This window comes from Thalia democratica, unplaced genomic scaffold (assembly GCF_965202585.1).
Source record: "Thalia democratica unplaced genomic scaffold, ktThaDemo2.hap1.1 HAP1_SCAFFOLD_487, whole genome shotgun sequence".
Lineage (NCBI taxonomy): Eukaryota > Metazoa > Chordata > Thaliacea > Salpida > Salpidae > Thalia > Thalia democratica.
The window spans coordinates 36,722-53,246 of NW_028139530.1; the positions used below are offsets into that span (position 1 = coordinate 36,722).

Below are 16,525 nucleotides of genomic sequence, written 5' to 3' on the forward strand. Positions count from 1 at the left end.
TAAACTTCTTTGTAGATTTTGTAGTTCAAACTTTTTAAAGTTTTAAATTGTTTTTACTTAAACTTATATTGTTGTCAAGTTTTATTTATGCCACGTTATTTTTAAAAGTTACTTATATTTTTGAAACAAAGTTTATATTATAGTGTTTTTAGGCTCTTTATTATAAAAGATACACTACTCAATCTGTCTGTCTGATTTGTAAAAAATAGACTAAAGTAGCATTGATTTATTAAATAAGTATGAATTTTTTTATCCGTTATGTTCTTTGAAATGTTTTGAGCTTCGGGCTATTTTCAATATATCTCTTGGGTGTTAGTATTACTTTATATTTATTACTCGGTTTCTAAATAACTTTATACAGTCAATAAAACGTAGTGACTTGTAAAGTTAGCTGACCATTATTCATCGAAAACAGTAAGTAGAAATTTTGTAAAGGTGAGTAAGTTCACTGTTTGTATAAAATATCGCTGTTTAACACTTATTCCGGCAATTCAACAAAGAGTTTGTGTTTTCTCCATCCTAGTAACAATTTTGTGAGCTTTTAGGTTTAGATTATTCAACAAAAAAAATTTTCCAAGTTTTGACTTGCAAATTGTCAACTTGAAAATATTAATTTTAAATCAGGACTAGTATATCAACAACAAGTTCTTACTCACAAACAATGACTGTTCTCAGAACATCTTATAAAGTTTGTTTCAACCAAAAGTTAACAAAAACTAGACTTAACATTTCTGTTTAAAACTCCACTATACCTAAAGCTTATTTAAAACTTTATTGACAGTTTTAACACAGTTGTCAAAACATTAAGCTTTTAAATAATAATTTTTGTTTTCCCCGTCATATATATCGTATCTGCTTGTGCAGGTAATTTTATTATTTTTATCAATGTTTTTAAGAAGAAGTTATATAATTTTTGGGATGATGTTATTTTTTAGATACTTAACAATTACCAAAAAGCAGCTTCATTATGTTGAAAATAAGAAAAAAAGTTGTAGAAATGCTGATTAAGATTGGTTTTTGAGATAGTTAATTTCGTTAAAGCATAAAATTAATTTAAACAAGAAATTACTGTCTTTAAATTTTAACTTTTCTAATTCCAGCCGCGGGCCCATTGTGATAAAAAATTAACATTAAAGTTTTAAGTTTTTTGATATGAGTGTTTATGAAAACGCTACTAAACAAATAAATTAGAAATATATATATGTATAAAAGTAACCAAAGTGTATATATAGTCTTAAGGCAGTCAAACATAACAAATAAAAGTAGAAACTAAATAATTTGTGTCGGTACTTTATGATTACACTTAAGATACATTTTTAAATAATAACATATATTTAAAAAAAAAAAAACACACAAAACTGTCTAGAGTTGCTTGAAAATACCAAGTTTATAAAATCGTGTTTTTAACTATTTTTTAGTCTTGCCTATTTAACCGTTTCCTAACTTTTCTAAAATTCTGGCAAATGAAAAAAAAAACCAGTAAGAAAATTAATTAAAACTTTGTGTGTTTAAATAATCAAGTGGTTAAAATTTTCTTCTTATAAATTTAACTACTTAACAAATGTTTTATTTATAAATAACAACATTTTATTGTCCGTTACAACATGAAACACAACAAAAAGTTTAACAAATACTTTTTCAGTGAATATTTCGAAAGCAGAAAGTAATAAAACTAAATTTTATCCTTTTAAATTTTGAAAGTTAATTTGACTATAGCCCAAAAAGGGGCAACTTGTCCTAGTTTAGGAAACCCTTATATGGATCTGTTCAGGATTTTTTTAAGTAGTGTGCAATAAAAAAATTCAGAAAGTTTTACAAGTTATGGTTTATGAAACTAGCGGAAAAATATTGCTTTGTTATTTCACTTACTATTTGTAACTTAATTATTTATTTCGGTTTTCAACTTCAAAGTAGTTTATTATAGATATTAACAACGGGCGGTGCTCAAATATGCACGAAGAGTCACTTTCTCGCAGCTCCAACTTCGTACGGTAGAAAATCAACCGGCGGGAGTAATTATGACTCCTTCAAGCATTGCGCAGTTCAGGCAAGCTCATGCCTGGGTTGTTATTGATTTTTGAGCTTGCTGCCGTTCAACATTATTAATTTACTGAGACCAACAGTAACAGTTGCGATTTTGAATGCATTGGAGTGTTTTACGAGGCCCGTATTTTTATTCTAAGTAATTTAAACTTTGTCTAACAAACGTTGCTTCGTATTACCATTAAGTATAAGCTTAAGTTCCTGAACAGATATGGAATTTATGCATACATGTTTTGTTATCTTTATTAAGAGTTATTAAATTTAAAAGTACTGTTAAAAAATTGTAGAAATTGCCAACGTACTGTATTTATTGAATTAAACAATTCAATTAAATTGAAAAACTTTCAAAATTAGAAAACCTGTATTTATTACTTAAAAAATAAGAATGGTTAAAAAACCAAACTTTTTTAAATTATTAAGACTCTAAGTTACCTATCAGTAGGATTTCATTAAATTAATTACTTATAGATAAATTTTTAAAAATACTCAAGAATTACATTCAATTGGTTATGTACTATAGATGACGATCTTTTTTATTTTAAAATTAAACGCTTAAATATACGTTATCTAAATTGAACAGATTTATTTTAAAAATAGCAACAAATATTAAATTATGTATTAGTCCAAAACAATAAGTTACTTAAACGTGTAAAGTGTTTTCAATAGATAATAAGCTTAGGTACTTTTACGCAACAAAAACCAATAATGTTTTCTGTCAACTCAAACTCTTCTTCACACCATTGATCTTTGCCAATGTCGTAGCACCAATATGATCGCGAGTAGGCACTGTAGGCAACAATCTTTTCACCGATTGAAACAACTCTGAAGCGGCTTGATTTCTGATCTCTTCTCACCGGTCTCTTGATCAGCGCGAACTGCTGGCAGTCGGAATCAAAGACTTCGCAGCTTTCACGAGAGGGATAGAATGCGGGACGTGCGATTATGAACAGCTTGTTTCTGACGGCCACTTGTCCGTGATATTCTCTGGCGCCCAGCATGCTCGGCATTTGCGCCCACTCGTTCGTCTCGTGGTCGTACGCTTCGACTGCGCGCGAGTGCGCTCCGTCAACAGTCCCGCCGGAAACGACCACTTTTCCTCGGTAAGCCGAACAAGCCGCGTTGTTTCTTCTGAGCATCATCTCAGCAATTGGTTTGAACGAGCAGTCTTTCGTGTCGAACATTCTTTCAGTGTCACTTGGATTATGGACATAAGCGTCGTTACGTTTATCTCTCCTTTCACCCCCACAAATATATATTTTGTCCATCAAAGCGCAAGCGCAAAAATTTTCCTGCTTCACGTCCTCTTGCGACACGCGCTGCCAAGTTTGGGTGAGCACAGAGTATTTGTCAACCTGTGTTACGGTTCCGAACCCGTTGAAACCATAAAGAAAATAAACTTCTGCCCTCAGATAAACTGCTTTGAAGTGGGCTCGCGTTCTTTTCATTTGCAACGCGTCAGCTTTGGAGGGTTTAAAACTTCTACCGTCCACCTTGTGCGCGTTGGTGAAAAACATTTTTCCGAAGTAGCCTCCGCAGACGAGCACGTCAAACATGTCTTGACCGCAGTACCTGTGACGAGCAGAAAGTTTGCTTTCAACTTTTTTGCTGTCAACAACGTTTTGTAAAATTGCGGCGCGCTCGTCGTTTCCCGCAAAAGCCGAGCTTTCGCGCAGCAAACGCTCCAAGCTGCCGCTCGACAACAAACTGAGACGCACTTTTGCGAAGAGGTCGCTCGCGAAAGCTCTTCTGCCTTCAAAGTCGCGGCTCAGCCAACCGTTGGCTGCGTTGACGACCTCAAGCTCGGAAGTGACGTGCAGCGAAGAGCTTGAAAGCACTTTTGCAACCAGAGCAGAGCTCAGCTGCTGAAAGTTTTCAGTTTCAGCGACCACCGTGAAAAATCGTTCTATGTAGCACAGCAAAGCCTTAGAAAGGTTTTTTAAACTGAAGGTGACAGTTATCTCATAAAAGGCCGCCACATTCTTGAAACTTGTTTTCTCCTTGAAAACTTCGCAAATCTGGTTGCTTACTTCAACTTCACTCAGCAAAATCTTGCTTATCTTCAAATTTGAAACAGTTTTCATATCTTCTGTTTTATGTGCATTTGTTAAAAAATCAATATAAATATTTTTTCAACTAAAAAAGATTGCTCAATTTACAGAGATGTAAAGAGTTTACTTAAACAGGGATGTGCCAGTGTTAAGTATTTTATTTACAACCAGGTTTCAATGACAAAAAATTGCGACCTCTTCAAGTGAATTAAAATAGTAAGCAATGTTGCTAGCCTATAATGTTGTGTGCAGTTTACTAGTTGCAATAAACCTGGTTGCAAATAAAACAACTAATTTGCATATCTCTATTTAAAAAATCAATATAAAGTAATGGATTTAGTTATTTAATATAATTAAAGTAGAATAGGGGTAGGCAACTTTTTAATCGGCTGGCTGGGTCCGAAAAAAAATATTTTTTGGCGAGCCGAGCATTTTGAGTTATTAATCTACTGGATCCAGTATACGGATCCAACAGAATAATAATTTTTTAAAACCGGGTCTTAATTAGAAACTACTATTATTCGGCCAGATACTAATTTTATGGGTCTAATAGATCATTATTGCAAAATCATTTCTTTCACAAAAATTTCACAAGTATGACATTTTAAGTGTTTATTAAGTACTCAGATTATTATATTTATTATAACCCTGAAAAGCAAAAGCACTAATACTAATTTTATAAATACAAAACTATGATTACTAAAAATTACTTGAGACAAACTTTGACTTGCTAAGTTTAGCATTAAGTTTTTAAATTCTTTAAATTTTGAATTTCTAAATGTAATGTCATACTAAAGTTCATCGTCACATCAAACTTAATGAAAAATAAAATTATGATATAAATGTACTTCTCCGCTTATAACACTGACTGTTCTATATTTGCAACTGTTGGTAAATAATTCAAGTTGTTCTTACTGAGACTGAAAAACACAGTATAAGTTTTAACTTTAATACCTTTTCTACAGAGTAATGTTTATTAGCGAAAGTAACCTTTCTATTAAGTTGGTATTCAATTCGTTCACATGTCTAAACAAATGTAGCATGAATCTGAGAGACAATTCATATTTGAAAAATGATTTGAATTATTTTAATTTCATTTCACTCAAAAATAACTAATTAGCGGTTTTCGGTCCCAAACGTGTCTTATGAATTTTTTAAACAATATAAAAATTTAAAGTTGAGTAGTTGACTGAAAACAGATGTGAACTGCTGTTTGGAAAATGATAAAAACTACTTTTTTTGATATCAATTTAAACAACTCTCTGTTTTTTCAGGAAGACTTTGACTTTTGACTCGTCAATATTTTATTAGTGTTATTAAAATGATAGACTGCCAAAGGTAGATAAGTAAAATATCAGATTTAAATAAAAGTTTTGCTTTGGGTAATTTGAAAAAAGAATATTCCAACTGAGTTTGAACAAAACAAAAACATTAGGACAAAACGGTGTTTTTATAACTATACACAAATATAAAATAAAAACACTTTCAAACATGCAATCGAAGTCTAATTATTACAATTTGTGTAGTAAAAGTATGGTATAAAGTTTGTAACATTAAACTTTGCATGCCAGTCATTTTCATCGGCGGGCCAAATTCCATTTAAATTTTAAAAAAGTTATCGGACTGGGCTTTTCAACTCTGCGGGCTTGATCCGGCCCGCGGTCAGTACGTTGCCTACCCCTAAAATAGAACGACTGTACTAGCTTTTTGTAAAAATATAAATGAGCATGTATTAAGTAAATGGTAGTAAATATTATGTAATAATTCACCTGCTCGAATTTGTTTAGTTTGAAAAATTTTTTCTTCTTCGGCAACTCTGGCTCTGCAATACCCGACAAAATTTGTTTCATTTAAGTTTTTCCAAAATTTTTCAGTTGTTGAGACTTTGCGTTTTTTGTTTATAAAATTATTCATGTTTTAACTTTAAAAAAATCCTGCTTTATAAATTAGCCCTTTAATTAAAAAAATCCAATCTGTGCACAAATAATTTTTCGTGCAAAATAGTCACTTCTGCAAAAATAACCCTTCGTTTAAAAGTGTCTTCGTGCAGTTTTGTTTTCATGCAAAAGTGCTTACGTGCAATTTTTTCCCTCGTGCAAATTTGAATTCTATTTATAGCTTCTGCCTATAATCTGTGAAACTCAATGTGGGTCAACTTTACATCAAGACAGTTTTTCACGGAGGGTCATTGTGCACGAGTGGTAATTTTGCACTAAAGTAATAAAATTAAGTAATTTGAAAATAAAAGTGAATAAAAAGAGCTACCGATCGAGGATAAAGGTTAAGGGTAAAATTGATAGTAAAAAAAAAACAATAAACTTGTAAAGAAATTCAACCCATGCAAAAGTGTTTCGTGGATAAGTGTAACTTCGTGCAAAAGGAGCTCTTCGTGCAAAATTGCTTCTTTTTGTATTTTTGACACTTACCAGTGGAATGTATCTTGTTGGAACCGGTCAACATTTCACGAGGGGACTAAATTGAACGAAGACAATTTTACACGGAAGGTCAGATTTTCACGAGTGACAGTTTTGCACGAACGGTCATTTTTGCACGAGAGTAAAAAAACAGAAAAAAGAAAGTTATAAATAAATAAATAAAATAAAAATAAATCAACAAAAACAATCAGGAGATAAAAAAGTTACTGACCGAGGGTAAGGGTTAGGGTGACAGTGATAGTAAAAATAAAACTAATAAAATTACTATAAAAAACACAAGAAGAATGAATTAAAATAAATTAATCTAAAAAAAGAGAATCGAAAAGCTACAGACCGACAGTAAGGGTTAGGGGTAACAGTGATAGTAAAAATAAAACAAAAAACAACTTATAAAAAATATAAAGCTAATTTAAAATAACTTACAGATCGAGAGTAAGGTTTAGTGATAACAGTGATAGTAAAAAAATAAATGACAATGACAATAGAACAAAAAATTAAAATTATAAAATAAAAATTCAATTTCTTGAATAAATTTTTGTGCAAAATTGAACATTCGTCCAAAAGTGTCTTTGTGCAAAAGAACCTTCGTGCAATTTTATACGCTCGTGAAAGTTTCACACCTACACGTATCTTGTATCACACACTTTTAAAGCTAAAATATGCTAAAAATATAAACTTTAAAAGATGTTTTTAATCTATAAGATATTATTTTAAATGGTTAATAACAACTTAAACCCCTCACATAAAAACTTAAGTAAAATTTTTTACATAAGTGTAGCTTAATAAATTTTTTTATTAAAAATATTCTTATATATCATAAGTTAAAATAAATATTTTTTTTATACTTTTACATAAAAATTTCAGCTTGGTATACTTTTTTATAATATGATTAAATTTAGATCGCATTTAAACTTATATTAAAAACTTTTTTAAAAATATAGTTATAGTATTTCTATAAATTTTGTAAATAGTTTAGATATTAAAATCATGTTTTATTAATGTTACAAAATAAGTTCTGCATAAAAAACATATAATAATGCAACTATAACAATGTTTTCTTTCTTCATTTAATAGAAAAATAGAAGTTAAAAAGATAATTTTGATCCTTTATTGTAATTTTTTATAAATTATCACTGGTCTTCACAGTGTACACTAGTGCACACTACTGTACACGAAATTTATTTTGGGGTTCATGAATCGTAATGTGAAAAATTATCCTAAATTTTGAAACTTTTACTAGATATTCTGCAGTTGATATTGAAAAATAAAAAAGGTCTTAGCTCTGAGTAGTTTTAAATGGTAGGTTTGAAACTTATACTAGGTGTTATAAAAAAAGAGCAATTAATAGTCCACAAGTCGTATAAGGGGGCGTCAAAAGGCCATAGATTAAAACTTACACTAGATATTATGAAGTTGATAGTAAAGAGCAAAATTAAAAGTTTTTGGTGTTTTTAATGGTAATTTTAAAACATTACTATATATTATCAAGCTTGCCAAAAATGTCGAAAACTTTCTTCAAGGTTTTTATGAATTTTTTTCATGGTTTTTATAAGTACACGGTTTTGGGACTATTTTTAGTTTGAAGCTAAGATTAAGGTTAAAAACTGTGCAAAACAATAATAACACATTAAAAAATACTGTTAAGCTACTATAAGTGTGTTTAAAAAATAATAATTTTGATGATGACAAAAAAATTATTTATATGGTAGAAAACTGTGTCAAATTAAAGTTTTCTTACTAAACATGTAAAATATTTTAAAATTCCCATTTTTTCCGGTTTTTAAGTGAACTTTGTTTGAAACTGCAGGTTTCTTAGTGACTTATATTAAAATTCCAGGTTTTTTAAGAAAGTTCTCAAATTCCAGCATCAATTAAGGTTTTTCTAGGTATATGGATACCCAGCTATTTTATTATCACATTTTAAATGACTATTAAATTCCATTTTGTTATGTATGAAAATGAGAGATCATCAGTTGCCTAAAAATTCCGTAAAACGTTTTTGAACAGATAAATAGAAGGTATGTATAAAAATTTAAAAATAGTAAGCAAAACAAAAAGAAAAGTATTGAAAAGTTTTTGGCTTTTAAAAATTATGCTTTAAACTAAAATTTGTTGCATTATACTGTAAAGTATAAAATGTTATGTTAACCCTGTATAAAAAAAAAGAAATTCAGGAGCAAGAAGTCCTTAACTTGAAACTTTTGAGTTTATATTGGAGAGGAAAAAAAGTCTTAGTTTATTTTAGTGGTAGGTTTAAAACTTACATCAAGACTGCCAAAATTTTTCAAGAAATTTCTTCCAAGTTTTTTGTATTTTTTCAAGATTTTTATAAGTACACATTTGTATGACTATTTTCAGTTCAAAGTTAAGATTAAGGTTAAAAACTGTGCAAAACAATAATAACTCATTAGAATTATACTATTAAGCTACTTTAAATGTTATTTTTTTAATTAAAAAAAATTGTTGATCAAAAATATTTTTATTTATATGGTAGAAAATGGTGTCAAATTTAAATTTTCTTATTTATTATGAAAAAAATGTTTAAAATTCCCATGTTTTCAGGTTCTTTAAAATACTTTGTTCAAAATTGCAGGTTTTTTAGTTATTTTTATTAAAAAATCAAGGATTTTCCAGGTTTTATTTTGTCTAAACTATCTAATTACAGGTTTTTACAGGTATTTTAGATACCCTGTGTTATATTTTATTATCACAGTTATAAATGTCTGTTTTACTTTTATAAAAACATATATAAAAGATCATAAGTTGCCTGATTATTCTATAAAAAGTTTTTGAACAAATAAATAAAAAAGATCTACAAAAAACAAAATACTGACAATCAAAACAAAAAAATAAAGAAAAGAAAAGTATTGAAAAATCTATGGTTTAAAAAAATATGGCTTAAATAACCTTATGCTTTAAACTAAAAATTGTTGCTTTATAATGTAAAGTATGAAATGTTATGTTAACCTTGTATTATAGAAAACAATTGGACTTTTAGAGGACCACAAGGCTATGATTTGAAGCTTACACTAAATATTTTGATTGATGAGTTGATAATGAAAAACAAAAAAAAAAAGGTATTTCGTAGTTTTTTGATAAACTTTGTTTGAGTGTAAAAAAAGTTTGGAAAACCCTGCACTAGATATTACGGGAAATTTGAAATTTATTCTAGATATTTGCGCATTTAGGTACACAAAATTATTATTTTGCATTTTAGGGTGCACAGATTTTGATAAGCTTGGAGACCACTGCTTTATATAACTACTTGTAAGAAAAATTATTTTATCAATTACTTATCTTTTTAGGTAAAGTTTATTTTAACTTTAACTACAAGAAACTGTATTTTTTTTACTAAGTAAACAAAATGGCTTTTTTTTTTGCCTGAGCCAAAGTTGTAGTGTAATTAACCAGGAGAGTCACTAAAGTATTTTATTTATTATTGTTGTCATTATTAATAGAAAACTGATATTCATGAAGCTCAGGGTTAGCCGAAAGGGGCGGATTCATCTATTCGAGGGCGAAAATATGTAATCAGATTATTTTTACTTTTTATGAAATTGCAGAAATTTTGCTAAAAATAACTTTCACAGGGTTCCCTTGTATTTATAACGAAAAACTTTAAAAATTCCTAGGAATAACTGACGGGAGTTTAAAATTTTTGCTAGATGTTCTAAGGTTTGCCTTAAATAACAAAATTTACTTTATTAGAAGCCTGCTTTTATTGCATTTTTGGTCAACTTATTCAAAATTTTAACTTAATAATGTCAACTACTGCTGAGGTAAAAGCTAGATTCTACTTTAAAAGTTTTCAATCTCCATCTGCAAAATTTATATATACTATCTGGAACGGGACGAATATGAACTAAGACACTTTTGCATCAAAGGTCAAATATGAGCTAAGACTTTTTTGCTTGAAAGGACATATATGAACGAAGATAGTTTTGTACAAAGGGTTACTTTTACATGAGGGGTCACTTTTGCACGAAGGGTCATTTTTCCACGAGAGCTCGATTTTGGACTTTTTATTGCAAAAATTATTTTCAATTTTCAAAGGTTCCCGCGCTCTACTGCCTCATCTGGACTTCCGGTGACGACCTGGTCGCCAGCTCGGCCCTTCAGAGCCTGTGGGAGTCCCTTGCGGCGACGATATTGTACGGGTTGAGCGGAGTCATGCTCCCCGTCGCCCAGCTGGCTTTCGTCATGGCAACCACCACCGTGGGCACCGGGACGCTGCTGGTTGCTTGGAGGATGCGGGACAAGGAGTCGAGGTTTTGGTAAATGTTTTATCCGCTAGGTGGCGGTGTTGTTTTGAGCTATGTTTTTTATGGTTTTAAAAAGGTTTAACAAGGTTTTTTAATAGATTAACTAGTTTAATTTAGTTTATTGTCAATAAGTAATTCTAGTTAATAAAATTACCTGTGCTTTCAAAAATTTAAGTAGCTTTTAAGCATAAAGTTTATGAAGGAATATTTGTTTTATACAGTTAGTTCTAGACTAGTTTGTTTATAGTAAAAGTGTTTTATTATTTTTAAAATATGAAGTTTAAAAATCTCATTTACTTAGTAGTTATTTAACAAGCTGTAATTTTCAAATAACCCTTTTATTTTCTGTAACTATTTCTTTGACAAAGTTTTTATGTTGTTATATATGTTTTAATTTTTAAAAATTTTCTGTGTCTATGTAAAGTTGTTTGTTTCCTTATACACGTTTTAAATTCCGTCTACATTTGTCTATCGATTTTATTTAATTTTTCTTTATACTATTGTTGGTGTTTAATAAATCTTTACATTTATTATTGTTGTTGTTTTGGATAAGATCTAGAGACTGACATTAGACTTATATTATGTAATAAAAGCTGAATGTAAAATATGTTAGTTTAATTTTATGTTTCAAGTATAAAATTATAATTTAAAAAATATTTTATTGTTTTAGACTTCTTTGTAGATTTTGTAGTTCAAACTTTTTAAAGTTTTAAATTGTTTTTACTTAAACTTATATTGTTGTCAAGTTTTATTTATGCCACGTTATTTTTAAAAGTTACTTATATTTTTGAAACAAAGTTTTTTAGATAGTGTTTTTAGGCTCTTTATTATAAAAGATACATTACTCAATCTTTCTGTCTGATTTGTAAAAAATAGACTAAAGTAGCATTGATTTATTAAATAAGTATGAATTTTTTTATCCGTTATGTTCTTTGAAATGTTTTGAGCTTCGGGCTATTTTTAATATATCTCTTGGGTGTTAGTATTACTTTATATTTATTACTCGGTTTCTAAATAACTTTATACAGTCAATAAAACGTAGTGACTTGTAAAGTTAGCTGCCCATTATTCATCAAAAACAGTAAGTAGAAATTTTGTAAAGGTGAGTAAAGTTCACTGTTTGTATAAAATATCGCTGTTTAACACTTATTCCGGCAATTCAACAAAGAGTTTGTGTTTTCTCCATCCTAGTAACAATTTTGTGAGCTTTTAGGTTTAGATTATTCAACAAAAAAATTTTCCAAGTTTTGACTTGCAAATTGTCAACTTGAAAATATTAATTTTAAATCAGGACTAGTATATCAACAACAAGTTCTTACTCACAAACAATGACTGTTCTCAGAACATCTTATAAAGTTTGTTTCAACCAAAAGTTAACAAAAACTAGACTTAACATTTCTGTTTAAAACTCCACTATACCTAAAGCTTATTTAAAACTTTATTGACAGTTTTAACACAGTTGTCAAAACATTAAGCTTTTAAATAATAATTTTTGTTTTCCCCGTCATATATATCGTATCTGCTTGTGCAGGTAATTTTATTATTTTTATCAATGTTTGTAAGAAGAAGTTATATAATTTTTGGGATGATGTTATTTTTTAGATACTTAACAATTACCAAAAAGCAGCTTCATTATGTTGAAAATAAGAAAAAAAGTTGTAGAAATGCTGATTAAGATTGGTTTTTGAGATAGTTAATTTCGTTAAAGCATAAAATTAATTTAAACAAGAAATTACTGTCTTTAAATTTTAACTTTTCTAATTCCAGCCGCGGGCCCATTGTGATAAAAAATTAACATTAAAGTTTTAAGTTTTTTGATATGAGTGTTTATGAAAACGCTACTAAACAAATTAATTAGAAAAATATATATATATGTATAAAAGTAACCAAAGTGTATATATAGTCTTAAGGCAGTCAAACATAAAAAATAAAAGTAGAAACTAAATAATTTGTGTCGGTACTTTATGATTACACTTAAGATACATTTTTAAATAATAACATATATTTAAAAAAAAAAAACACACAAAACTGTCTAGAGTTGCTTGAAAATACCAAGTTTATAAAATCGTGTTTTTAACTATTTTTTAGTCTTGCCTATTTAACCGTTTCCTAACTTTTCTAAAATTCTGGCAAATGAAAAAAAAAACCAGTAAGAAAATTAATTAAAACTTTGTGTGTTTAAATAATCAAGTGGTTAAAATTTTCTTCTTATAAATTTAACTACTTAACAAATGTTTTATTTATAAATAACAACATTTTATTGTCCGTTACAACATGAAACACAACAAAAAGTTTAACAAATACTTTTTCAGTGAATATTTCGAAAGCAGAAAGTAATAAAACTAAATTTTATCCTTTTAAATTTTGAAAGTTAATTTGACTATAGCCCAAAAAGGGGCAACTTGTCCTAGTTTAGGAAACCCTTGTATGGATCTGTTCAGGATTTTTTTTTAAGTAGTGTGCAATAAAAAATTCAGAAAGTTTTACAAGTTATGGTTTATGAAACTAGCGGAAAAATATTGCTTTGTTATTTCACTTACTATTTGTAACTTAATTATTTATTTCGGTTTTCATCTTCAATGTAGTTTATTATAGATATTAACAACGTGCGGTGCTCAAATATGCACGAAGAGTCACTTTCTCGCAGTACCAACTTCGTACGGTAGAAAATCAACCGGCGGGAGTAATTATGACTCCTTCAAGCATTACGCAGTTCAGGCAAGCTCATGCCTGGGTTGTAATTGATTTTTGAGCTTGCTGCCGTTCAACATTATTAATTTACTGAGACCAACAGTAACAGTTGCGATTTTGAATGCATTGGAGTGTTTTACGAGGCCCGTATTTTTATTCTAAGTAATTTAAACTTTGTCTAACAAACGTTGCTTCGTATTACCATTAAGTATAAGCTTAAGTTCCTGAACAGATATGGAATTTATGCATACATGTTTTGTTATCTTTATTAAGAGTTATTAAATTTAAAAGTACTGTTAAAAAATTGTAGAAATTGCCAACGTACTGTATTTATTGAATTAAACAATTCAATTAAATTGAAAAACTTTCAAAATTAGAAAACCTATATTTATTACTTAAAAAATAAGAATGGTTAAAAAACCAAACTTTTTTAAATTATTAAGACTCTAAGTTACCTATCAGTAGGATTTCATTAAATTAATTACTTATAGATAAATTTTTAAAAATACTCAAGAATTACATTCAATTGGTTATGTACTATAGATGACGATCTTTTTTATTTTAAAACTAAACGCTTAAATATACGTATCTAAATTGAACAGATTTATTTTAAAAATAGCAACAAATATTAAATTATGTATTAGTCCAAAACAATAAGTTACTTAAACGTGTAAAGTGTTTTTCAATAGATAATAAGCTTAGGTACTTTTACGCAACCAAAACCAATAATGTTTTCTGTCAACTCAAACTCTTCTTCACACCATTGATCTTTGCCAATGTCGTAGCACCAATATGATCGCGAGTAGGCACTGTAAGCAACAATCTTTTCACCGATTGAAACAACTCTGAAGCGGCTTGATTTCTGATCTCTTCTCACCGGTCTCTTGATCAGCGCGAACTGCTGGCAGTCGGAATCAAAGACTTCGCAGCTTTCACGAGAGGGATAGAATGCGGGACGTGCGATTATGAACAGCTTGTTTCTGACGGCCACTTGTCCGTGATATTCTCTGGCGCCCAGCATGCTCGGCATTTGCGCCCACTCGTTCGTCTCGTGGTCGTACGCTTCGACTGCGCGCGAGTGCGCTCCGTCAACAGTCCCGCCGGAAACGACCACTTTTCCTCGGTAAGCCGAACAAGCCGCGTTGTTTCTTCTGAGCATCATCTCAGCAATTGGTTTGAACGAGCAGTCTTTCGTGTCGAACATTCTTTCAGTGTCACTTGGATTATGGACATAAGCGTTGTTACGTTTTATCTCTCCTTTCACCCCCACAAATATATATTTTGTCCATCAAAGCGCAAGCGCAAAAATTTTCCTGCTTCACGTCCTCTTGCGACACGCGCTGCCAAGTTTGGGTGAGCACAGAGTATTTGTCAACCTGTGTTACGGTTCCGAACCCGTTGAAACCATAAAGAAAATAAACTTCTGCCCTCAGATAAACTGCTTTGAAGTGGGCTCGCGTTCTTTTCATTTGCAACGCGTCAGCTTTGGAGGGTTTAAAACTTCTACCGTCCACCTTGTGCGCGTTGGTGAAAAACATTTTTCCGAAGTAGCCTCCGCAGACGAGCACGTCAAACATGTCTTGACCGCAGTACCTGTGACGAGCGGAAAGTTTGCTTTCAACTTTTTTGCTGTCAACAACGTTTTGTAAAATTGCAGCGCGCTCGTCGTTTCCCGCAAAAGCCGAGCTTTCGCGCAGCAAACGCTCCAAGCTGCCGCTCGACAACAAACTGAGACGCACTTTTGCGAAGAGGTCGCTCGCGAAAGCTCTTCTGCCTTCAAAGTCGCGGCTCAGCCAACCGTTGGTTGCGTTGACGACCTCAAGCTCGGAAGTGACGTGCAGTGAAGAGCTTGAAAGTACTTTTGCAACCAGAGCAGAGCTCAGCTGCTGAAAGTTTTCAGTTTCAGCGACCACCGTGAAAAATCGTTCTATGTAGCACAGCAAAGCCTTAGAAATGTTTTTTAAACTGAAGGTGGCAGTTATCTCATAAAAGGCCGCCACATTCTTGAAACTTGTTTTCTCCTTGAAAACTTCGCAAATCTGGTTGCTTACTTCAACTTCACTCAGCAAAATCTTGCTTATCTTCAAAGTTGAAACAGTTTTCATATCTTCTGTTTTGAATGCATTTGTTAAAAAATCAATAAAAAAATAAGGGATTTAATTTTTAAAAATAATTAAAGTAGAAGAGAGGCGGGTATAAATAAAAGCTTTTCCTAAAAATGTCCAAAAGAACCAAACTTCGAAAAACTTACAGTTTACCGCTGCTGGGGATCGATCTACCGTGCCTGTACGCGGCCCCCAACTCCACACGCTGTGCTACCAGTCCACTTTATTGTGCCGATGTAATATTATAAACTTAATATTAAACATATAAGTTCATTTTAAAATTTAATCCACTTTATCATTAAGAAAACTTAAAGTAAACGCTGAAGAAATAATAGAAGAATAATTAACACATTACTTTATAGTATTTAAATAATTAAATAATTTTTAAAATGCGCTGTTTGAATTTAATCAAAATTTTGTCTATCAAAAAGTTATCTTAAAATATTAAAAAGTCTTTATTTCATCTTTTTAAAATAAAGAACTACTGAGAAGGAAAATACGGAGTTTAAACGTATATTTGTACAATAAAGCCAGACTGTTGACCAACTCTTTCTTGTGACTTAGTATATAAGAAAACATTATCAAGAGATTTTAAATCTTAAAATGTTTCTTTTTTTTTTTAATTTGAAATATAAACTTTATTCAAAATCGAAACTTAATCTGTTATTAAATTGTGATTTATTACTGAGTTTAACACATTTGTTCAAATTTTTAATTTATAAGCTAAGTAAAGTTACATACCTTTTGTAAATAAATAAAAATGCAATTCGTTTTTTAACTTTAAAACCACCATTTCTCACTTCAAAAAAAACTATGTAATGGAAAGCGACACTTCTTTTTTTAAATATTTTTGTTTAGTAGTACAAGCTATTAAATTTAAAAGTTCGTAACCTTTAGTTTTTAACATGGCTTATAACTTTTATTTATGCTAAAACTATCTT

At 30.2% G+C, this 16,525-nt stretch overlaps 2 protein-coding genes across 2 annotated transcripts; both read right to left on the reverse strand.

Moving 5' to 3' along the window:
* Nucleotides 1–2,702: 2,702 nt before the first annotated feature.
* Nucleotides 2,703–4,124, reverse strand: LOC145846533 (kelch-like protein 7). The gene has a single exon (XM_082953256.1). It carries the CDS (start codon nucleotides 4,122–4,124, stop codon nucleotides 2,703–2,705), a length of 1,422 nt encoding a protein of 473 aa, XP_082809382.1.
* A 10,596-nt stretch (nucleotides 4,125–14,720) lies between these two features.
* LOC145846534 (kelch-like protein 25) lies at nucleotides 14,721–15,584 on the reverse strand. The gene has a single exon (XM_082953257.1). The coding sequence runs from the start codon at nucleotides 15,582–15,584 to the stop codon at nucleotides 14,721–14,723; it is 864 nt and encodes a 287-aa protein (XP_082809383.1).
* Nucleotides 15,585–16,525: the final 941 nt, after the last annotated feature.